Source organism: Capra hircus, chromosome 20 (assembly GCF_001704415.2).
Source record: "Capra hircus breed San Clemente chromosome 20, ASM170441v1, whole genome shotgun sequence".
Classification (NCBI taxonomy): domain Eukaryota; kingdom Metazoa; phylum Chordata; class Mammalia; order Artiodactyla; family Bovidae; genus Capra; species Capra hircus.
The window spans coordinates 20,777,170-20,802,913 of record NC_030827.1 but is presented as its reverse complement, the minus strand read 5'-3'; the positions used below and the strand labels follow the sequence as shown (position 1 = coordinate 20,802,913).

Below are 25,744 nucleotides of genomic sequence, written 5' to 3'. Positions count from 1 at the left end.
ACTGTGAGAGATCTGAGTTTAAATTTTGTTTTGCCTCTGTGACCTACAAAAGTTATTATTTCCTTTGACTCTCAATTTGCTCCTCTTTAAAATGGGACACTGTGGCAGATGCCCCTGATTTGCCCTCCTTTTCCACTCTACCTTACATTCTTGACCTGCTCTGTGTCTTAGGAGGCTGAATACAGGGACTGCATGCACAGACTCTGTGGCTCAGGGTTCTGGTTGGGTTTACCCAGTGGGGAGCTGGCAGGAAACAGGCTGGCAGTTTGGTTACTTCCTTCCAAGGCAGCTCCATCTTCCACAGCAGTCTCTCCTCTCTTCCTGGACATCAGCTATCCAGCTCTAACTCCTCCTTGGTTCGCTGTTGCTTCTCATTGCAGGATATACTACTCTCTCGTTAGTTTCCATATTACTGCCCATGGCTCTGTAAATAGCTCCTTTATTAAATTTTCTACCAATTACCCAGTTTGACTGTGCAATCTTTCCCTGTTTGTATAGACAACAATCATATTTGCCCTTTGCTAATGTAAACATTAAGTTAAACTATGTCAAGTGTCTAGCACAGTTCTTAGTATAAAGTAGGTCTTAATAAGTATGACAATCTGACCCTCCTTTTCCTTCCTATACTCTTTGGCCTTTTTAAAGACAAGGTACTAGTTTGTGCTGGTATGGAATCTTTGCTTACTCTGATTTTTAATAGTTTGATAACCTTTTCCTCAAAGAAGTCTTTGTTGCTATAAAGAAAAAAAAACTACTGTTTACATGAGGGTCATTAGCAAGAAAATACATCTTTTAATGAGTCATGGCAATCTAAAGAACAGTGTACTTCAACTGTAAGTGCCTCAACCAGAGTTAAATATGTGCTTTCAAGGACACATACATCCTCAGACTATGAAACAGCACAAAGATGAGATAGAAGAAAAAGATTTATTTGTCACAGATAATACTTTCATGGACAAAATCTTGCTTACAAAAATTTGTTTTAGAGATGATCCATAGTTTTTCTAGCTCAAGTTTCCTATAGATTCTGTGGCCGGAAGAGTAACTGAGGATTAAATAAAATTGAATTAAATGACAGATTAGCTGTTAGGAAATGATCAAGTCTTCCTTTCCTCCATAACATGATGACAGAAGAATAAAAGGTCTTCCTTCCTTATAGTAGGGGTGACTGGACCTGTGAGTTCTTCTATCCAGAAATCCTTGCCTTCCTTACCTCCTGGGGTTGTTAACAGTCAGAGGTGTAATCAGCTGTTGTAGGTATACTGGGAGGAATTTCTGAACACATCTTTGTTATTAAAGGCTTGGCAGTAAGTGTTAGTTGCTCAGCCATGCCCACCTCTTTGTTACCCCATGGACTGTAGCCCGACAGGCTCCTCTGTCCATGGAATTCTCCAGGCAAGAATAGTGGAGTGGTTGCCATTCTCTTCTCCAGGGGAATCTTCCCGACCCAGGGATCAAACCCAGGTCTCCTGAACTATAGGCCGATTCTTTACTATCTGAGCCACCAGGGAAGCCCAGAGGTTTGGTTCCATGTAAATAATCAAGCAGGGGCTTCCCAGGTGGTGCAGTTGAAAACAATCTGCCTGCTAATGCAGGAGACATGAGAGATGCAGGTTCAACCCCTGGGTCAGGAAGATACCCTGGTGGAGGGCACAGCAACCCACTCTAGTATTCTTGCCTGGGAAATCTGTGGACAGAGGAGCCTGGTTGGCTACAGTTCATGTAGTCCCAAAGACTCAGACACAACTTAGTGACAAAGCATGCTCAAACACATGGAGAAAATTAATCAGCAGAAGTACTGTGATTGAGGATTGAAGAAAGGCCCTGTGAAATTGATCGATGCCTGAAGCCAGGGAGGTGGTAGGCATTCTGGTCAAGAGCAGTGGAGGCTGGTGTTCACTGGAACTCACAGCCGTTGTAGTGGTCGAGCCCTGATGTAATGCTGGGCTGTGGGTGGCAGGTTGTAACGGTGGCCATATTCTCCACACCTTCCTGTATCTGAGTCCTTTTGAAGTGTGACTCTGCAGCCCTTCTCATCAAGAAGTGAAGCTTATTTCTCCACCTCTTCAATCTGAGCTGAATTGTGATGTCTCCTGGTCAATATAAAGCAATATAAAGCAGTGGGAGGGATGGTATGCCGGTTTCAATCTAGGTCTCAAGAGGCTTTGTGTGTTTCTGCTCTTTCTCTTAGAACCTGGAAAATCTGTCATGTAGGCAGATTCGAAACAGCCTGCTCTATGAGAGACACATGGCCTGGTGCCCTCCCCATCCCCCATCTGAGAGCCAAACAACCCAAGAAGCCACTTTGCTGACTCGTAGCTCACCACAGATGTTATGTGTGAACCCAAGAAAAACAAAGACTACTCAACAAAGCCCAGTCCCAACTGTCAACCCACAGAACCAGGAACTCATCATCTTTAAATCACTAACTTTTTAGGTTGTTTATTACACAGCAAAGCTAACTGGTTCACTATGCACCTTTGACCTTGATCAGGATCTCTATGGCCTAGCTTGGCATGGGGAGAATGGTGCTACCTGCCTGCAAAAGGGCCATGTTGACCTTAAAAAACTCAGCAGCAGTGACCAACGAAGATGTCTAGCACCTACCGTTTTGATATCCTTTCTGTCCTTCCGGGTTCTTGTATAATCAAAGGAGGGAGGAAGGGAAAACCCCTGCCCCTATTTCTGTCAGATCAATTGATATCGAACTTTATACCCATCTTAATATGTGGGGACTCAGGTCAAACTTAATTTTAATTTAAAAAATGATAAAACTTGGTTCTGTAGCTTAGGTCATATTTTTAAAAGAAGAAAATTTAAAATATTTAACAGTCCCAGATTTGAAACCATAATCTGTGGCTCAGATGGTAAAAGTGTCTGCCTACAATGTGGGAGACCCGGGTTCAATCTCTGGATGGGAAGATCTCCTGGAGAAGTAAAAGGCAACCCACTCCAGTTTTCTTGCCTGGAGAATCCCATGGACAGAGGAGCCTGGTAGGCTACAGTCCATGGGGTCGGAGAGAGTCTGACAGGACTGAGCAACTTCATTTTCACTTTCATGCTTCAGCTCTCCATAGATTTTTTTTTCTTTTTTTTTTTTTCAGCTCTCCATAGATTTTATATCCTGTTTCTCAATCAGTATAGGAGAGATTACTATTGATCACATAACTTTATGGAGGAGGTTTTTGAATTCTGATTTAATGTGTGGTAAATTTAAATCACTTATGATTTTTGAGCAAAAATTTGGTCAAGTTGGACTTCCCTGGTGGCTCAGAGGGTAAAGCATCTGCCTGCAATGTGGGAGACCTAGGTTCGATCCCTGGGTAAGGAAGATCCCCTGGAGAAGGCAATGGCAACCCACTCCAGTATTCTTGCCTGGAGAATTCCATGGACAGAGAAGCCTGGTGGGCTATAGTCTATGCGGTCACAGAGTCGAACACGACTGAGTAACTAACACTTTTTCTGGCTCTGTTATTAATTAGTGTAATGCTACATGAGTCATTACTCATATTTGAGCCTTTATTTGCAAACTCAAAAAAAAAAAAAAAAGACCTAAATAAGCTTTAAGTTCCTTTGAAATTCTACTAGACTTTGTCTCTCCTTCTGTGTTTACCATTGGATACCTTCTTATTCAGAGGCTTAATTTACTTCTCCATAGAATATCCTTGAACTGATTACTCTTGCCTATAAATCTTTAAAGCAGTTACTAATGATAAGAGTGGGGCAGGCAGCCAGTCAGGTCCTGCTTTGTGTTATCTCTGCCCCTGATGTCTTGTTATCTATTACCTGTTTATTTGATCTTCTGAACTAGTTTGAAGCCCCTTTGAAGATGAGGATGATGTCTTATACTTTTTTGACTCTCCATTTTAAATTATAGTATGTAAACCTAAAAATAAGCCTATAAAATTATTGCTACAGATAAAATTAAATTGATTATACCAATACATTGTGACATACTTTCAAAATATCCTTTTTATCCAGTATTAGTTAACACCCCTTTAAGGGCATAGGATGACATACAGTACTTTAGGCAGGTCATTTCACATTTTTGAGATCTAATTTAGAAAGAATTAGATGGGAAGATTCAGTTAGATCATCTGTAAGAGCCCTTCTTTGTGTACTATTCTGTCATTTTTTTAAGGGCTGTGGAAGTTCAGGACATAGATATTTGTCATGAGGCTCATTCTTCTTAGCTAGACTTGGTTCTGAGATATATGCTCAGCCTAGAGCCTTGGATGGGCACTCAGCTATTGGAGGAATGCAGGCTGACTGTCACAGGTGCTCTGGCTGGGTGCCCACAGCATGCTCTTCCATTGTCACCCCCAACACCCCCCCCCACACACACACCAAAACACACACATGCATACTCCGCATTGTTGTAAATCTCCTAAGAGATGCTGCTTAGCTTAGGGCCACCCTCTGTTCTCAGAGTTAGTATGTTAGATTGACTATTTTTTGATCAGTTAAGAGCCTGCTGCTGCTGCTGCTGCTGCTGCTAAGTCACTTCAGTCGTGTCCGACTCTGTGTGACCCCACAAACGGCAGCCCACCAGGCTCCCCCGTCCCTGGGATTCTCCAGGCAAGAACACTAGAGTGGGCTGCCATTTCCTTCTCCTAGGTTAAGAGCCTAGAGGTAGCAAACTTCATATCTAAACTCCAGATAGTTAAGTTGGGTCTTGATTATAAAACCATTTTCAAATTTTGTAATGACTTTACAGGATAATTGTTTTAAAAGATAATGATATCTATCTCTTTGGAAGTAAGCCATGGGCTATTAAAACTGTAGGTCACATAGTCTTTGCACAAGATTACCAATTTGAAACTGGTAGCTGAATAAGAACCTTGTGTAAAATGTGGGGATTGTTGTTTAGAATTCTTCTGTTTTTCTCATAATTTGCATAATTATGATCTGTTTATTCTAAAATTATCTTCTGTGAGTTGGAAATGGACCATATACACTTCACCAATGATCTGAAATTTATAAGAAGCTCCTTCATAATATTTCTAGTGCACCAAATAAATCAGTATCTGAAAATATTGATAGTTTTCAAATTTAAAAATGTTGTATGAAAAGATATAAGTAACCCAGTAATTCCATGACAGGATTATACGTAGCATCTTTTTCCCAAGCAAGGTCAATAATAGCAACAAAGTCCAGTAAAACTTCTCTGTAATCCATTTTAGACGTCATCTTGAAGCAATGTTACCTTTTGTGAGTGAGACTATGGGCAAGAATCTGGGTTTTAGAAACAGATCATTCTAAGCTTAAAATCCTAGCCCAACATCTTGCTAGATAGGTGTCCCTAACCAAATATTTAAACTTTCTATTCTTTTTCTTCTTTGTAAAATAAGGTAATAATGCTACCTTGCAATATTATTGAGGATTAGATAGATAGAATAATATAGACAGAGTGCCTACCACAGAGGAATATTGAAGAAAATGATCTATCATGAATAATATCATATTTATGCTATAGAAAGAAAGCATCATTTTTTTTTCATTTAGTTGGAGTGAATTTATTTTTTACAAAGCACTTGACTTGTTTTGATTAGGTGTGGGTGGAGACATGGTGGGCAATAATGAGTTAAAATGATTTTTCCTTTTAATTAAAAAGAAATCAATAACATCTCAGGGATACTCAATTTCTTCCAAAGGGAACATGAGACAATCAATAACAATTCTTGATACAGACACTGCACAAAGTTGAAATCAAAGCCTGATTTAACACAGATAGTCAGGCAAAGGTAACAGGGCTCAGTCCAGAATGCCTCCTGCTTGTTTGGAAATTATCCCCCAAACACCTAGGATTAGACATCCAGCAACATCCAGGCACTGTGGATTTGAGTAAGGCTTGCATGGGGGCATAAGTGAATCCCCGGGGTCATGCTTATCTCTTATATCAAATCTCAGTCATTTTATTTTTTCAGCGCAAGTCCTAACAGAGAAACGGTAACGATGCTAGAAACAAAGTTTCTAATGCTATTTTTCATTTAACCAACATCATCATTACTAATTAATAATTAATTATCCTGGTTCTTGGCTCTGTTTTAGCCAAATAAATTATGCCTATTTAACTCACTGAGAGCTTTCCAGGTGGCTCAGTGGTAAAGAGTCCATTTGCCAATGCAGGAGACATAGGTTTGCTCTCTGGGTTACGAAGATTCCCCTGGAGGGGGAAATGGTAACCCACTCCAGTTTTCTTGCCTGGAAAACCCCATGGATAGAGGAACCTGGTGGGTTATAGTCCATGGGGTCACAATGAGTCGGATATGACTTAGCATACTGAGTATACACACATTTAACTCTACTTGACAGAACCTTACTGGAGCTGGTATAGACAGGGACTGATAACAGCAAAGTGAATAATAGATAAACCAAATAAATAATAAAAAAAACAAAGTGAATGCTTGTAAATAACAAATAAACATGGGACTGCTAAAAGCCAATCAATAATGAATCGTGATGTTGGACAATGAAAAGAAAACTAAATCCAAAGACAAAAACCGAAGAGTTCTCACCTCAGCGACCTCTCTCATCTCTGAGATTCTGGGTAAGTCACGCTTTCTGGACCTTAGGACCTTTGAGCCTGCTCTACTTTCTAATGGGGGACATGCTTAATCTACATACTTTGTGACATTCACTGGTGGCCCCTTTGCCTTCACTTAGCTCTCTTTTTAAAAATTTATTTATTTATTTTAATTGGAGGCTAATTACTTTACAATATTGTAGTGGTTTTTGCCATACATTGCCATGAATCAGCCATGGGTGTACATATGTCCCCCATCCTGAACCCCCCTCCCATCTCCCACACTTAACTCTATTTTGCCTTTACTTAACTCTACTTTGCCTTTAAAATCTTTTAAACCTCCGATTCATATGGGACTGTAGAAGGCTTCCCTCTTTCCTTATTTCCTCAACAAGAGTCAGACTCTTCTAACTTTTAGGTAATTCCTTGATTCTAAGGCTTTTTGATTGCTGTTAAATTAGATCCCTGGGAGTGGATGAATTTTAAAATTATTAGACATTTACATTTCAGTAAAATTGCAAAGAGAAAAAAGCAGCAAGATTTATCTTATAGTCTTCCCAGGTGGCACTAGTGGTAAAGAACCACCTACCAAAAGAGATGCGGTTGGATCCCTGGGTCAGGAAGCTCCCCTGGAGGAGGGCATGGCAACCCACTCCAGTATTCTTCCCTGGAGAGTCCCATGGACAGAGGAGCCTCGTGGGCAAACAGTCCACAGGGTCGCAAAGAGTAGACCCAACTGAAGCAATTTAGCACAGCATGCATGTCCTGTAATAGAGATTACCAGCTGTCTGCCAGTCCCTATTCTTTCCCAGCAGTTTTCCCTTGTGGCTCAGCTGGTAAAGAACTGCCTGCAATGCAGGAGACCCCAGTTCGATTCCTGGGTTGGGAAGATCCCCTGGAAATGGGATAAGCTACCCACTCCAGTTCTTTCCCAGTAGCCATTTTATAACAACTCCTGATTTTCAGCTGGGCACAGGTTCACCCAGAATAGGGATTACATTTCCCAGTTTCCCTTACAAGTATGTATGATCACAAGATGAAGTTCTAGGCATTTTAATATAAGAGCAGTGGTGTATTTAAAGGGATACTGGGATGCATCATTTTCACCATCATTTCTTCTTTCTTGCCAGCTAGACTGTGGATGGAAGAGCTGGAGCTCCAGCAGTCATCTTGGGCATGAAACTCATAGATAGTGACCTAATTTCAAGAAAAGATAAAGTGCTCTTTCAACTTTAGGGAGATAACTGAGGTCCTGTCCATATTTGTTTGTTTAGTTTATCACTGGCTATTTTTTTACACTCTCTTAACCCACTTAAATAACCAACCAAGGCAGGAGAAACAAGACAGAACTAAGATCCCCCTAAACTTTCACAACTCTTTTTTTTTTTTTGCAACTCAATTTTCAGGGGTTCTTAATTTACTCAAACAATAGTAAACCCATAAGGTTTCAACATTTGTAATATTTTAACATGTTCTGTAGTATCAGACCCTGAATTCTAAGAGTTTCAGAAGGTGATCATGATAGTACAAAAGATATAGGAAATTCTTTTGAGGAAAGACAAACTCTAAGTGGCTCTGCAAATTCTTATCATTAAATGTCAGTAACTATTTGCAGAAGGCTTATGTCTAATAAGCAACTGAGAAATATATTGATATTGGTTTTTACCTTTTAATTTTATTTGTTATTAGTTAATTTAAATGAAATTGCTCTAACCTTCACATAACCTCAACTGTGAGGGGAGCTGTGCTTCGACTGTGTTTTCTGAGTAGTTTTAAAAACTATTTACCTAGGTGATATCCCGCTACATTTTCACTGATTGCAAGATCAGAAAACAGATTTTTTTTTTTAAAAGGCAAAACAAAAAGCACAATCTAAAATTAATGAAACATTTTAAACATGGTAGTTTCCCTGTACATTGTTATTGCAATATTGAGTCCATCTATGAAGTTTTGAGATTTATACTTTTGAAAAATTCTTACATATAAAAGATTTTAAGGCAGTATTTCTCAAATAATGACAAAGGAGCACTGCATCAGAATCGCTAGGGTGTTTGTTGAAAATGCTAATTCTCAGACTCCTCTGGTCACATCTAGTGAATCAGAATCTCTATGCATGCCTTGAGAATACGAATTTTAGAACCGTCAAGAGATTTTCAAGCACATTTAAGAACCTCTGTTCTACTGCTTTGTCTAGTGCAATGAAGTTTCAAGCTGTTTTTGCTGTTGTTCCTTCCATATTTCTGTCAGTATCAAGTTCATGCCTTGTCCATTCTGCCTCCAATAATTATTTTGACCACAAAGTGAAAGGCAAGAATCATTACTGCACTGATTAACATTCACTCTTGGGGAAAAGGGAGTTTTTAGATGGGTACAGAGAATATGGATAGTCACACATATTTGTCAGTTGAGGGGAAAGTAAGTGTAATACAAGTACATTTTCCAAGATTTCAAAACCATTTTTGAACCAGCCAGGGAGGAGTATGATTGTAATGTAAGGAATGACTCTCTGTTGAAAGGACAGGATAGCTTAATAGAGGTCTCCTATCTTGTTCTGTGATGGTGCTTCTGGGCTCTGGTGATGAATGTGTTCATTTTATGTGACTTGCTTTGGGTAAATAACTCAGTCCCGTATCAGCTCTCCAGCCTTGGGCCGGCAGCGGTTGTGTGTGCGCACTAATGACGGTGGAAGGTGCCCGAGGGAGGGCCTGGGGAGGGGCTGCCCAGTGCGATCGCTCCCCTGGCACTTGCTAAGACTCCCAGTTCTTTCTCTGCAGCCGGTACTTGAAGACTCCAAGCTTTCCCCTCGGAGGAGGAAGAAAAACCGTCTATCTAAATCAGCTGTACTCTCTTCCCTCGTTTCTCCCTCCGCCGGGCACCATCCCCACCCCTTCCATTGTGTAGTGCGTCTAGCTCGGCTTCCTGCGTGAGACCTTAACCTCACTTGGAGCAGGAGGGATCACTGAGAATTTCGGAACCTTGAGTTGCAATGGAGCTGTACGGCAAGGTAAGCAGAAGGGAGCTCCTCAGCCTGCTCCGCGTGAAATCTTGCTTTCATGGACTTTGTGTGTGTGAGTGTGTGTGTGAGTATACTCGCGCGCGTGGGCGCCTTCTCAGTGCAACTGTGTGAGTAAACAGCTTTCTTTATGTGTGTACCATTCATTGTCGTTCTCCCTCGCGTTTGCTGAATGAGATTGTAAAACCATCCTACTCTGCCTATGGAAATGTACAAACTTTCCCGACTGGGAATGGGGAGGTGTAGGGCGGAGAGTTCCAGAACACAGTGCAGGTTTCGTTTAGATTGTAAATTAGCACAAGGTAGTGCGTTTCCTAACCAGGAAAATCACAATCTAGCTTCGGAAGCCGATAGGTAGCAAAGAAAAATCTCTAGCTGAGATGAATGAACTGAGGTCACTTTCGCGAGCACCTTGCGAGGAAATAGCCCGGGAGGCTGAGAGCACTAACAACCAGGAGCAAGTCCAAAAGAGAAGGGAGGCTCCGCGGCCGAGTCCTACTGGAGAAGCAGCCCGTTTAAATGCTGGCTTGCCGGGAAATGTAGTTTACTGCTCACCGGTTTGCGGGGAAGCGCAGCTAGGCTAGACTACAACTCCCAGGAGCACGCGGGGCTCCGGGCCAGTACGCGTGTGCAGCGCCAGGAAGGGACAGCTCCGGTGCTGATGTTGGAGCCGGTTAGCGAACCCCGAGTGCAGAGTGGAGCGTGAAGCGCGCGGGCTGTGCACGCTTCACCGGGCGTCCGAGCCAGCACTGTGTTAGCCAGGGAGAAAGGACACTTTGCGAACAATGAGACACGAAGCTCCCATGCAGGTGGGTCTATATAGAAAGTGTGGCCTCGGGAGGAATTGAGAGAGACGGTTTCTCCCTCGCTCCAAGTACAAAATGCGCCCAATCTAAGGGAAGGTCTTAGGCAGCCATCCGCCGGGACGCGGTTCAGACTTGGTCCTGGGGACAGAACCCCGCTCTGCGGGGCTGGGATTGGGGTTGTTTTGAGAAGGGATAGGAGTATACATTATTTTCCCGGGCTCCACAAGGAGGATGAGAGTGTCTAGAACGTCAACCCGGGCAAACAAAAGTCAGAGGAGCATGCCATCTCGTATTGTCATTGATTGTTCCTCCTGTCTTGCCTGGTTCGTGATCACGGTGCAGACGCACCAGGTCTGGTGCTGCGAGCTGTCTACTGGAGTCGGTATAGAGCAAATTCCACTTAATTAAGAGCTCTCTAAGAAAGGAGAAGCCAATGTTAGGGTCCCCAAAGTCCCCTTTCTTCAATTAGGGTTCTAGTAATAATCAGCAAACACTTCAGGGCTTCACTCTTCCCAGAAGTATGCAAGCCCTTTATCTCTGTCCACACTGGTTTACTTCTGCGTTTCAGAGACTCTCCTCCAAGCTTTCCTGAGTACTGTGCCCATTTGTTTTCCGTTCCGATTCCTGTTTAAGTCACGTTCTTATGTATGCTTCCTTTGACTCCCTGCAAAGGTGCCTCTGCCTAAGCATCTTGCTTAAGTTCTGTTTTTAAGTAGATATGAGTGATGCTTTCTCGTTTGTATGTGCAATCAGTTAATACTAAACATCAGCTTGTGTTCATTATCAAGGAGAGTGATCCCATTGCATAACAGAAAGGCACTTTATGAATGAATTGAGAGGGAATGGAACACACCGTTTGGAACGTGTTGTCTCTCTTGAGAACCTACCCCTGCTGCCAAATCCAGAAATATAAATGTTTGACTTTAATTTGAACTTAAAAGTTTTCCAACTGTTTTTCCTCAAAAAATCAAAGGCTTTAAACGGATGCGTCAATTTACTTTTCATTTATGGTGTGGGTTATGTATGGTTATGTATGGGCTCTAGTGGTAAAGAACGAGTCTGCCAATGCAGGAGATGTAAGAGACGCGGGTTTGATCCCTGAGTCGGGAAGATCCCCTGGAGAAGGGCATGGCAACACACTCCAATATTCATTCATGGGTTATGTATATAAAGAGATGTGTTGACTGTTCAGTGAAAAAAATCTGTAGAATTTAACTGTTTGTTGAACCATTATATTAATGAAAGCTCTCAAATTGCCTTATGAGTTACTGAAAACTTGATTTGTTCCAGAGAACAGTTGCCTTGCTGTGTATCTTCTAATACCTGTCTTTGTGACTTAGTTTTTCATTACAGACCTGATGTGAAAAGAATCTGGACAGACAATAAAGGTACAGGCTGTTGTAATCAAGATATATTGGCTTATGATAATTTCCCATTAGTGGAGTTACTGCCAGGAGCCAACTGGCTACATTAATCATATTTGATTACAAGTAAACATTGACAGTAGACTTTAAAAGTAGATTGTTAGTATTTAACATTAACCCCATGTATGCTCTGAAGTCTTTGTGTTAAAATAAATTATACCAAATTGATCACAGTGCATCTTGATTTTTATTTTCTTACAGTAATTGATTAGACTGTTCAGAAGAGTCATCAAAATATTACAGAACTATATGAAATTAGTGCCCTAAGAAATATTTTAAATCAGTTCTTATCAACTTTGTAGTAAGCACTGCAATTCCAAAGTTTAGTCAGAACTTTAATGAATAATTCATATAAAACAGGTAACAAAATTAATTTGCTTCTGCAGTTATTTTCATATTTGGGATGTATTTTATTCACTGGACTTGATTTTTTTTAATTTAAAAATTTTAATGCCCAAATGCTGTCTTGAATAACATGTACATTTAAAAAATAAAAAAAATTTTTCTGTAGTATATTTAGTTAAAGCACATTTATTGATTCAATTTACTAAGTAAATTGTTATGGTGGCCAACTCTCAATTACTGTCAAGTTTTCAAAAATATATAATGATAAGAATAAAAACTATAGACATGCTTTATATATATGGCAGATATTGTCTTAGCACTTGTACTTGTAAATCATAACCACATTCCAGATGACTTTGATATATGAAAATGTAATCAGATGAATAATTGACATTTTTTCCATTTAAAGACAGAACCCTATCATTTAAAATGCTAATTTACTTTTTATATTTTCTTAAATCAAATAACCCTTTAAAATTGTTCAATATATTTAAAAACGTATTTGTTGTGCTTTTGTACACACTTTGTGCTCAGTTCAGTATAGTTGTCTTTGATATATGCAAATTTTCTGAAGAATATTTCTCTTTGAGTTGATGCAAAAGGCAGAATAATAGCAGTAATAGTCTTTGCTGTCTATATTTCCTTTGCAACTAAATAACCAGGAATAGCATTGGTAAATGTTCCAAATGATGGATTACAATTTTAATGCAGGAGATGGTCATTTTGTGTTTTTTCCTTTAGTGCCTCCATAAATCCTAAGGACCAAATGAAATGGGGAATAGCAGTGCTCAGGACTTAAGGGCAACACTTTCATGAACAAATTATCATTTGATTCAGGAGCCAGATTAAACAAATTCCAGTTTATCTAGTGCTTTGTCTGTGCCAAGCACTGTGCTTTGCATTCAGATCTGTGTGTGTGTAAAATATAAAACAATCCTAGAGGTCACCATTACCTTAATTACAGGCAGATAACTAGAGCTTTATATGATTAAACAACTTGACCAACACGGTAAATTCAAAATTCTGCTAGATCTCTAGGAAGCCCATGTTGTTTCTGCTATTATTTTGGGTTCCTTAAGAAGACACAAAAAGGTGATATAAAGAATGAGCCAGGTTGATTTTCATTTGGATCAGAAAAAGGAAAATTATCTCTTCTGTTTATAAAATTATCTTATATAAACTAAATCAAATATTTGAGAAGAGTCAGTGTTTTAAAAATGGCAAGCTCTTTGTCTTCCTGGTTTGAATTTCTTATGGCTTTACCTACACTCTCCAAGAACCAAAGTGGAATTCATTGTCTGTGTTTAAATGCTTCATCTTCAGTTTTGTCATCCACCAGCTTTCTTCATGTAAGTACAGAGAGCCCTTTCACTACTTAGGAAACATCAAAGAAACACAACTACTCAAAGCATGGAGTCGTGGGCCAAAAAAGGTTGTTTGGCTAAAAATGAGGAGGATTGAAGAAAGAGTAAGCATGTAGGCTGAAAATGAAGTTGAGGTGAAAAGCACAATAGGTATTAAATACAGCCATGCTGTATAACAACAAAAAACAAAGAAACAAGACCACATTGTTTCATTTGTCTGTGAAAAGTCCATGGCAATCTTGCAATCTTACATTTTATTATTGTTGAATTTCTACCACATCCAACTTCAATTATGATCCCTTTATCTTTACGTAAGAAATGGAAGTTTAGTCCTCATCCCTTACAGAGATGGAGAAAAGCCCTAGTTAACACTGGAGAAACAACTTTCTTAATTGATTTGAGCAAATTCCTCAAGTATCCACCTTTCTTCTGTAAGGGAAAGTGGAGGGTAGAGAGGGAAATTGCCGTAAAAGCAAATTCCTATGGTGTAAGAATGATTTTCCGTTTTCAGTTTAAAGAGCTGTGGACTCATTACATGGCATAAACACAATTTCCCCCTGCCATTCTAAGCTTATATTGGAACTGCAGATTCCTTTCTTGACCATCATATTCCAAGAAGGAAATATATTTTTATGATAAAAATTGAGTTTTCCTGTGAATTTATAACCAGTTACACCACCGGAAAAAAAATGTTGTATTGGTTAAAGGTCATCCAACAGTTTTCTCCATTTATCATTCACTAATGAGTTGGACTGCAAGGAGATCCAACCAGTCCATTCTAGAGGAGATTAGTCCTGGGTGTTCTTTGGAAGGAATGATGCTAAAACTGAAACTCCAGTACTTTGGCCACCTCATGCGAAGAGCTGACTCATTGGAAAAGACTCTGATGCTGGGAGGGATTGGGGGCAGGAGGAGAAGGGGACGACCCAGGATGAGATGGCTGGATGGCATCACAGAATCAATGGACGTGAGTCTGAGTGAACTCCGGGAGTTAGTGATGGACAGGGAGGCCTGGAGTGCTGCAATTCATGGGGTCGCAGAGTCCGACTTGACTGAGCGACTGAACTGAACTGAACGGAATGAGTTCCAGAGGTTCTAGGGGAACCCTCTTAATAGATCATAGATTTTTACCATGCATACTATGATCTGTGAAGATGAAATATTTCAGATTTATTTGGAATTATGTAAATTTTTAGCATTTCTCACTTGTTTATTTATAGTTTTTGAGATACTTTTATACATTGAAATGCATGAATATTAAGTGAATAATTTGATGAATCTTAATAAGTAGATACACCTATATAATACATACCACTATAAAGATATAGAACATTTCCATTCAATCCAACAAGTTCCTTTATTACTTTCTTTTTCTGGTTCATCTACTGATATAGTAAGGTCATCATAAATTAGTCCTGTTTATTCTAGATCACTAGATAGTTCTGTAAAACATGCAAAGTGAATATATTACAGAATATATAGAGTACACTCTTAAGTCTAGCTTATTTCACTCATTATAATGTGTATGGAATTCATTCATGTTGTTGCATGTATCAATAATTCATTTTGTTTTATTGACACATACTGGTTTATCAATCTGCCTTACTTTTAAAATCTATTCTTCTGTTGATGGATTTCGAGGTAATTTTGTTAGGGGCTACTATAAGGAAGGTTATAAATGTTATCATATTGGTCTTTTTATAGTAATATGTTTTTATTTCTCTTAGGGAGATACCTAAAAGTAGAATTGCTGAGGTAAAGGATAAGTCTTTGTTCAGCTTTATAGGAAACAGTCAAGTCTCTAGCTAGAATGGTAGTACCATTTCATATTCTCACCAACAGTGTGCGAACATTCTAGTGGCTTCACATCCTCAACACTGTCTGGTGTCAGTGGCCTTTAAAATTAAGGCCACTTTAATTGGTGGTTATGGTGTCTAACTGTGATTTTTATTTGTATTTTCTGATGATTGTGATGTTTAGCATATTTATATGTTTACTGACCATTTGCCTGTCTTCCTTTATGTAGTGTCTGCTTAGCCTTTTATCCATTATCAGGGTGGTCTTTTTATTATTTAGTTGTAGGAGATCTTTATATAGTTTTTTTTTTTAAATCTGTTTGTTTCTATATTTATTTATATAGCTTTGAAACTAGTTCTTCAAATGTATTAAAATATTTTCTGCCAGACTGTGCCTTGATACTCATATCTTATGAGTGTCCTTTGATGAGAATTTTTATTTTAATGAGGTTTAGGTTAATTAATTTTAGGTGGTGTCTATATCTGGATTCTGTACTTTCTTTGATTCATTTCTCTAAACTGTGTCCTGAGACCTTACTACATTTATTTGTTATTTCTAGTGCTCAGTTGCTCAGTTATGTCCGACTCTTTGTGGCCCCATGGGCTATAGCCCACCAGGCTCCTCTATCCATGAAATTTTCTGGGCAAGAATACTGGAGTGGTTGCCACGTCCTACTCCTGGGGATCTTCCCAATTCAGGAATCTAACCCAAGTCTCTAGCATCTCCTGCACTGACGAGCAGATTCTTTACCACCATCAATTAAAATCCTTAAATTCCTTAAGAATTTCTCCATGAGTGATTGTATGATTTGCAGATAGAGGCATTTCTTTCTTTCCAAAGACCTCTTTTTTTTTTTCACTATTTCTTATTCCACAGGATAGAATAACTAGTGCAGTGTTGAAAAGTGATGAGCAGGCATTCTTTATCTTATTCCCAGTCTTGGGGGGAAGCCATCTTTCACCATTAAGTATGAAGTTAGCTGTAATTGTTTTGTTGGTGGTGGTGGTATAGATATCTTCTCATACAGAAGTTTCTTTTGAGTCCTAGCTTGCTGAGAGTATTTGTTTTCAATACAAGTGGGTGCTGAATTTTGTCAAATCCTTCTTCTGCATCTATTGCCATGATCACATGGTTTATCTTCTTTATTCTGTGGGATTACATTGATTTTTAGTTAATCTGACGTTCTTTAGATAAAGCCAGTTAGTTATTATATATTCTCTGGATGCAATTTGTAATTTGTTGTAGATTTTTGCCTTTAAATTCAAAATGGATATTAATATATGGTTTTCTTTTAATGCCTTTATAAGGTTATATGGAAATTATGCAGACCTTATTAAACAAGTGAGAAGTGTTTGGGAATTTGCTGTTTGGGTGATTTTGTTGTGTAAGATCGATATATTTTATTCCTTAAAGTGTTTGCTAGAGTTTATCACCGAAGCTATTGGAGCCTGGAGTTTCCTTTGTGAACATTTTTTTTTTAACAAATGACACATTATGATATACAAATATCTGTATCATTCAACTACCTACACTCTTATCTCCCTATCTCCCTTTAGCAGAATCAGTTCAGTTCAGTCGCTCAGTCATGTCTGACTCTTTGCAACCCCATGAATCGCAGCACGCCAGGCTTCCCTGTCCATCACCAACTCCCAGAGTTCACTCAGACTCATGTCTATCGAGTCAATGATGCCATCCAGCCATCTCATCCTGGGTCATCCCCTTCTCCTCCTGCCCCCAATCCCTCCCAGCATCAGAGTCTTTTCCAATGAGTCAGCTCTTCGCAAGAGGTGGCCAGAGTACTGGAGTTTCAGCTTTGGCATCATTCCTTCCAAAGAAATCCCAGGGCTGATCTCCTTCAGAATGGACTGGTTGGATCTCCTTGCAGTCCAAGGGACTCTCAAGAGTCTTCTCCAACACCACAGTTCAAAAGCATCAAATCTTCGGCGCTCAGCCTTCTTTACAGTCCAACTCTCACATCCATACATGACTACTGGAAAAACTATAGCCTTGACTAGACGGACCTTAGTCAGCAAAGTAATGTCTCTGCTTTTGAATATGCTATCTAGGTTGGTCATAATTTTTCTTCCAAGGAGTAAGCGTCTTTTAATTTCATGGCTGCAATCACCATCTGCAGTGATTTTGGAGCCCCCCAAAATAAAGTCTGACACTGTTTCCCCATCTATTTCCCATGAAGTGATGGGACTGGATGCCATGATCTTAGTTTTCTGAATGTTGAGCTTTAAGTCAACTTTTTCACTCTCCTCTTTCACTTTCATCAAGAGGCTTTTTAGTTCCTCTTCACTTTCTGCCATAAGGGTGGTGTCACCTGCATATCTGAGGTTATTGATATTTCTCCCAGCAATCTTGATTCCAGCTTGTGTTTCTTCCAGTCCAGCGTGTCTCATGGTGTACACTGCACAGAAGTTAAATAAGCAGGGTGACAATATACAGCCCTGACGTACTCCTTTTCCTATTTGGAACCAGTGTGTTGTTCCATGTCCAGTTCTAACTGTTGCTTCCTGACCTGCATACAGATTTCTCAAGAGGTAGGTCAGGTATTCCCATCTCTTTCAGAATTTTCCACAGTTTATTGTGATCCACACAGTCAAAGGCTTTGGCATAGTCAATAAAGCAGAAATAGATGTAGCAGAATCGCCTTCTCCATACCCCATGCTGAGATGTCTGTGGCCTAATCTCTGGAACACACCAGTAAATTATGTTACATAATGAAAGAGCCTTTGCAAATATAAGTCATGCTGTGTATTTTAAAATAAGATTGACCTGATTCTCAAGTGGGTCCAATCTAATTACCTGAGCCAATAAAAGCAGAGAATTCTCTTGCTGGAGTCAGACAGATGTGGCAGAAGGGGAAGTCACAAGTTTGAAGCATGAGGATTGTTGGCTTAAAGATAAAGAAGGCTATATATCAAGGAAATAGGGATCTCAGTCCTGTAACCACAAGCAACTGAATTCTGCCAACAACTTGTAAAAACTTGAAAAGTGGAATCTTCCCCAGAATAGCCAGGTAGGAGCCCAGCCCAGCTGACACATTGATTTTCATCTTGTAAGGCCTCAGCAGTATGAGCAGAGGACCTAGCTAAGTTACCCTGTGTCCAGATTTCTGAATTGTTAAGTAATGATTGAGTGTTGTTTTGAACATTCAGTATCACTGCAGGAGAAAAGTATTTATGCCTATATAACATTTTCTATTTCATCTTGGGTTGGTTTTGGTAAATTGTGTTTTTCACCTAATTTTTCAAATTTATTGACATAAAATTGTTCAAAATATTTTACTGTCTTTTAATTTCTCTAGATCTGTAAAGATATTCCCTCTTTGATAATATAAATTCTCTTTCTCCTACCTCCCTTTTATCACTCTTACTAGATATTTATCAATATTATTAATGTCTTCAAATGACCTTTGTTAACTTTTTTGTTATTTATTTTTTATTTTATTGACTTGGGATTAAAAAAAAAAACAACTATGTTCTTTATACTAACCTTAATGGAACCATTTTATTTATTAGGCTTTTTAAAGTAGAAATTTAGATCACAGAGTTTAAATGTTCCTTTTTAAGAATAAGCCTGGTATTTACAATGATAAATCTCTTAACAACAACTTTAGTAGTTGACTCACAAATTTCTGAGTGTAGTATTTGCATCATATTTTATTTCAAACTATTTGCTTCTTGTGATGTTCTTCTTAATCAATGGGTTTAGAGATATATTGTTTAATTTTCCAAATACCTGCATCTTTTCCAGATAGTTTATCAACATTGATGGCTAATTAAATTCTATTGCTACCAGAGAACATATTCTTTAAGATTTTAGTCTTTGGGAAAAAATTTAGGCTTGTTTTTAGGCTAGTGTGTGGTCTAGCTTCATGAGCATTCCTTGTGCTCTGTGAATGCTCCATGCAACAGTTGTGAAGTCGAGTGGTATTGAGTTGTGTTGGAATATCATGGTATTGCATGGTGTTGCTGAGATCACCTCTAACCTTACTATTTTTGGTCTCATTATTCTATCAATTACTGAGAAAAAGATTTTAAAATCTCCAATTATGATAGTCAGTCGTTTTTTTTAGTCCTTTCAGTTTAGCTTTATATATTTTGAACATCTTTTATTAAGTGCACACACATATGTAATTGTTGTGTCTTCCTGAAAAAATTTTCTGGCTTTTGTTATGAAATTTCACTTTATATTTTTAGCAATGCTCCTTGTCTTAAAGTCTATATAAATACACTCTTTATTAATAGCATCTCATGCATATACTCAAACACACACATATTCATGCCTGTGTGTGTGTATATCTATCTATCTATATATAATATATATATAGCCCTATTTTTACTTTCAACTTATATGTGACTTTATATTTAAAGTGTGAATCTTATGGTCTGAGTATAACTGGACCTTGCAGTTTATTCATTCTAGAAAATATCCTTTAGTTGGGATTTTTACTCATTCTCATATGTTGCATTTATCAATATGATTGGATTTAAAACCAGCATTTTGCTTTTTGTTTTGGGGTCAGCTTAGGGGTCTGAATTAGCTTCTGAGATATGTAAATTTATCCTTTAACCAAATTTGAAAGATATTTAGCCATATGTTCAAATGTTTTTCCACCTCATTATCCCCTTCTTTTTTCTTCTGAGACTCCAATTACATGTATGTTAGACTTCAGATATTGTTCTACAAATCTCTAGGCTGCTTTATGTTTATCTTTTTTTCTTTCTCTTTGTCGGTTGTACAATATCTGTTGATTTATCTTCAAGTCATTGACTCTTTTTGCTACCATCTGCAGCCTTTTGATAAACCCATTGAGGAAATGTTTATTTCAGTTACTGTGTTTTTCCTTTCGGGCTCCATGTTGACTTCTTTTACATTAAAAATATTTTATATTGCCAAGTGAAGATAGATAACACTCTTTGGGGAAGAGATATTTGAGTACTGGAAGAGCCTATGGTAGGATTAACTTACAGTATTGTGTAGAACCAAGAAAGCACAGTGAGCCTTTTATAGAAAAATATAAATAATATTAGTGCTTTGATTATTCCTTATAGATTTATGGGGGAAATATTTATGTTCACATTTTAATTTTTATCATTTAATATTTCTATGATTGTTGTTTTTGTGATACTATGTTTTTCTTTGTGTTTTTCAAATAGAAGTGTGGGCTTTAAGACAGTTTCAAAAATTTGAACAAGGTGCAAAATTATAAAAATAAAATCATTTCAATAATTGCTTCCCTTTGTCAACGAATATAGTCCTTAACAGCTTTAACTCTGAAGAAACATCAACACCAACATGTTTCAGATTGGTTTGAAGCATTATGTCAGTCTTCCTGGGGTCATGAAATATTCTTCTGTCCACTAAACTGTGAAAGAAACCGTAGGAGTCAAGGTCCTAGGTCTTCAGTTGCCTTGTTATTGTTCAGTTGTTAAGTTGTGTCCAACTCTTCGTGACCCCACAGGCTGTGGCATGCCAGGCTCCTCTGTCCTCCACTTTCTCCCAGGATTTGCTCAATTTCATGTCCATTGAGTTGGTGATGCTATCTAACCATCTCATCCTCTGCTGCCCCCTTCTCCTTTTGCCTTCAATCTTTCCCAGCATCAAGGTCTTTTCCAAAGTGTTGCCTCTCTGCATCAGGTGACCAAAGTATTGGAGCTTCAGCTTCAGCGTCAGTCCTTCCAGTGAATGTTCAAGGTTGATTTCCTTTCGAATTGACTGGTTTGATCTCCTTGCAGTCCAAGGGACTCACCACAGTTCGAAAGCATCAATTCTTTGGTGCTCAGCCTTCTTTATGGTCCAACTCTCACATCCATAGTGATGTCTCTGCTTTTTAACATGCTGTCTAGGACGGGGGAGCCTGGTGGGCTGCTCTCTATGGGGTCGCACAGAGTCGGACAAGACTGAAGCGATTTAGCAGCAGCAGCAGCTAGGTTTGTCATAGCTTTCCTTCCAAGAAACAAGCGTCTTTTAACTTCATGGCTGCAGTCACTGTTTGCAGTGATTTTAAAGCCCAAGAAAATGAAATCTGTCACTGTTTCTACTTTTTCCCCTTCTATTTGCCATGAAGTGATGGAACCAGATGTCATGGTCTTAGTTTTTTGAATGTTGAGTTTCAAGCCAGCTTTTTCACTCTCCTCTTTTACCTGCATCAGGAGGCTCTGTAGTTCCTCTTCACTTTCTGCCATTAGAATGGTATTATCTGTGTATCTAAGGTTGTTATTTTTCTGGCTTTCCTAGTTGCCTAGTGAGTTGTAAAAGGACAGGGTCAGTAGTTCCCTGATGAACTGTTCAGTAAGCTGATTGGATTGAGTGCAGCATTAGGAATTTAGCCCTGGCAAACCTAAAAGAGCCTCATTTTGTGCCCACTTGGCCACCTGAGAAAACCCTGAAACCACAGTCACTTTGCTCCTACACGCTCAGCTTTTCAGGTCTGGGAACCCAAATTATAAGGTAACTTGAAGAGGTGATCCTCCTCATAGTCTACCTGCTTTTAGTTTAATTACTTGTTATTTTTGGGAGCGATTCAGATGCACATCTGAGTCTCATCAACTAGAAACTCTTGGTAGCCAACAGGATGAATGGTTCCTGCTAAAATAGCCACAGCTTGAGGACCATTAAAGAGCTTGAGGAAAGACCATGTTAAGTACCGATTAGCAAAAATATGACCCCCACGTGACCCTTGTCGATGGTGTTTGCAGTTAAAGGCAGTTTTTCCTTTGACTGTTTGATTCACTGAACACCTGTCAGTAGTAGGGCTGATGAAAGGCGACAATGGAAACACACACCTGTGCATGTGAGCGTTCTTTAATAAGTATGCTTGGGCAGGGTGGGTCTTTGTAGTAAATAAGAGTAGCAGTGGCTTTAGAATGAAAAGCCCAGATGATTATAAGTATAAAAGTGGCTCTGTCCGTCATTCCCATTGCACAGTCTGGAAACACAACTATGTAGACTGCTAACCCAGTTTCCTCAAGAATGGTCCGGATAGTCCCATTGTCTCATAAATGTGTGGGTCATGGGGTTTGTCCCCCTGTGCATGACTGGAAGGGAAATGTCCAGATTTTGAAGGAATCTATAGCAAATCCCTGGAGGCATTTTTCAAGGGCATAAGTATTTAAAACTAATATGAAACATCTGTAAAATGTTTTAAAAACATTTAATGAAGTGAAATGTTTAATGATGAAATTTGCAGGGGTGGGGGGGGGAAGCACATGTTAATATTAAAAGTTAGTTTTTATTTTCCCCATTGGAGATTTTTAGAGTATTTTACTAGGTGTTTTTATGAGTTTTTTTTTTCTTTCTTTTTACCGCATAGTACATGTGGTAAAAAGAAATGTCTACTGTTAATGTATGTCTGCTCTTTTACACACGTCTATTGTTTAGCCTTTTTCTTCTTCTCAGGAAGAGGTATTCTTTATTTTGTGGTTTCAATTTAGACACTGGCCTCTTCTAGCTATTGGGTCCCTTTTTATGGAATGGAGGGAAGTAAAATCTAATTGTGGGTTATTTTAAAAAATGATTGATGAGGGAAGTCCAGGCCATGTTCCACAGAGCCTTGTGTGCGCTGAGAACAGGATTGCTACCTCTTCCTAGGTGGTGCCTTCTCCGAGTCTGACAGAGAGCTCTCGGTGAGTTGTATCACTGATCCTCAGAAGATTCTGACTCCTACCAGAGCAGAGTTAATTGTAACAACGTTTCTCAGAATTCAGCTTTTCTGGGCAGGCTGGGCATTCTAGGGTATAGACTTTCTGTGCCAAGTCAACATTCTGGCGAGATCTGCTGTCCCCATCAGTGAAAGAGATGGCTGGTGAAGACGGCAGCTGATAGAGAGCTCTAGGGTCCCCATGGATCCGGGACCCAGTGTCAGATTGCTCAGTCTCCTCATACATACATCCTGAGGTCTTGACAGTGGGTACCTGCCCCGGCTTCCCTGCCAACACTTGTTAATCCAATAAATTCTAAACCTGACTGATCCAGAGAATCACATGGGGAGCTTTAATAATTTAGATCCCGGCCCCACTTGAATATTGTAATTTTGCAGAATTCAGGAGGAGTTTCCCAGGTTTGGAAATCTTAGATGTAGTGAAGATTCAGTTTTGTATTCCTAAGTAAAAACATATCCAGCTCTAGAGAGCAGGTATGTGTGTGTGTATGTTACTCTGTCGTGTCCGACTCTTTGCAGCCCCATGGACTGTAGCCCGCCAGGCTTCTCTGTTCATGGGATTCTCCAGGCAAGAATACTGGAGGGGTTTGCCATTTCTTACTCTAGGGCATCTTCCCAACCTTTTACCTCCTGCGTTGGCAGGCAGGTTCTTTACCGTCTGAGCTACCAAGGAAGCCCAAGAGCAGGTATATGAGAACACAATGTCTGGTATTTCTTGCTACCAAGAAATGATGAGAAGGCATATGTGTTTTATCCATATCTATGAGAAAGTTTTGAAGGATTTTTTACATTTTGTTGCTAAGAGAAAGGCTCTTTCATTTTTATAAATTGACATCTACATTTAGGAAGTGTGAATGTCAAGAATGTTTGAAGATTTTTTATATTTTAGACTTAATTTTGTTTTAAAAGAGCTGTATATGGAGAAGATATTGGTTGGCTCTGCAAGGTCTTGGATTTTCAACCAGTCCTCCTGATTGCACCACCTAGAAACATCTAGTGTGATCTACCATCTCAGCTTGCAGATTTTAACACTGAAAGTTCTGCTGTGTACCATGAAACACCTGTTTTGGGCAAACAAGAAAGTTGGTGACTCTAGCCACACCCTAGGAGCAAGACACTTGATGTCTTCAATCCTAAGGCCATTCCAGACTCACCTGGGCTCTGGTCGACTTCCCTAGCAGGCCTAGGATTCCCCTTTCTCCTGTCATGCACTTCCAGATCCCAAACTTCTGTTGACCTTTCTGTGCTACTTCTCTTTGTCTATCTGGAATTTTACTTTTGTGGATACCTTTTGCATTATTTTAGAGAGGTGTTATCAAATAATGGAAATAACCATCCTGTATGCAAGATACTGTTTATTTATTGTGGGCTTTAAAATTTTTGTTTCTGTTGAGATAGAATTGAAATATATTGATAACATTGTATAGCTTTAAGGTGTACAACAATTTGACTTGATATGCTTGTGTATTGCAGTACAGTCACCACGATCGTGTTAGTTAATACCTCTACATCTTGTATAATTATCATTTCTTGTACATGGCGGGAACAATAAGTTCTAGTCTCATAGAGACTTTAATGTTTATAATGCAGTATTGTTGTCTATAATGTTATTGTGGACTTTGATGGCTTATCAAATTGCACAGCAGAGATTAGGTGAAACTTTACCTAAAACCTATTCCAAGGCCCCAAAAGAAGAGAGCTTCCCCCTAACTACTAGGAGTTAGTTCCTAGAGCCCCCTTTCTTTTTAAAATCTGTTAAACTATAGTTGATTTACAATATTATGTTAATTTCTGTTGAACAGCAAAGTGATTCTATTATATATATATAATGCTCACATTCTTTTCCATATTCTTTTCAGCTTTGGCTTATCATAGGATATTGAGTATAGTTCCTGGTGCTATACATAGGACCTTGTTCTCTTTCTGTGAGTCTGTTTCATAGGTAAATTTATTTGTGTCATATTTTAGATTCTACATGTAAGTAGTATCATAGGGTATTTATCTTTCGCATTTACTTCATTTACATTGATAATCTCTAGGTCCATCCATATTGCTGCAAATGGCATTTCATCCTTTTTTATAGCTGAGTAATATTCCACTGTGTGTATGTATCACATCTTCCTTATTCATCTGTTAATGGACCCTTAAGTTGTTTCCATGTCTTGGTTATTTTGAATAGTGCTGCTATGAACATAGGGGTACAAGTATCTTTTTGAATTATCACTTTGTCTGTATATATGCTTGGGAGTGGGATTACTGGATCATATGGCAACTCTATTTTTAGTTTCTTGAAAAACCTCCATACTGCATCAGTTTACATTCCCACCAATGGTGTTCCCTTTTTTCCCACACCCTCTCCTCATTGGAAGTGTTGATTTTCATTTCTCTAATAATTAGTGATGTTGGGCATCTTTTCACATGCTTGTTGGCCACCTATATGCTGGAGCTCCCTTTCCCATGCTTTTTTTTTTTCTTTTTTTTACCATTTGCTACTTGGATTCTGGGCTTCCCTGGTGGCTCAGATGGTAAAGAATCTGCCTGCAGTACAGGAGACCCAGATTTGATCCGTGGGTCAGGAGGATCCCCTGAAGAAGGGAATAGCTACCCACTCCAGTATTTTTGCCTGGAGAATTCTATGGACAGAGGAGCCCAGAGGGCTACATAGTCCATGGAGTCAAAAAGAGTTGGACATGACTGGGCAACTATCATTTTCACTTTATTTGGATCCTGCCCGCTTATTAGCTCACTTTCAATTTCCACCAAAGTCTGGCCACACCCAAGGGTTTCGTGAATTTAG

At 39.1% G+C, this 25,744-nt stretch overlaps 1 protein-coding gene across 2 annotated transcripts in view; it reads left to right on the top strand.

The window, feature by feature from the left end:
* RAB3C (RAB3C, member RAS oncogene family) overlaps positions 9,248–25,744 on the top strand; it is a 303,016-nt gene continuing 286,519 nt past the window's right edge. The window contains exon 1 of one of the 2 annotated variants that reach the window (XM_005694681.3): positions 9,248–9,530. In XM_005694681.3, the coding sequence (XP_005694738.1) occupies positions 9,513–9,530 (18 nt within the window). In that variant the 5' untranslated portion in view covers positions 9,248–9,512. Of the gene's footprint in view, positions 9,531–10,168; positions 10,349–25,744 lie in introns of those variants that run through there. The other variant, XM_005694680.3, reaches the window with a different exon arrangement.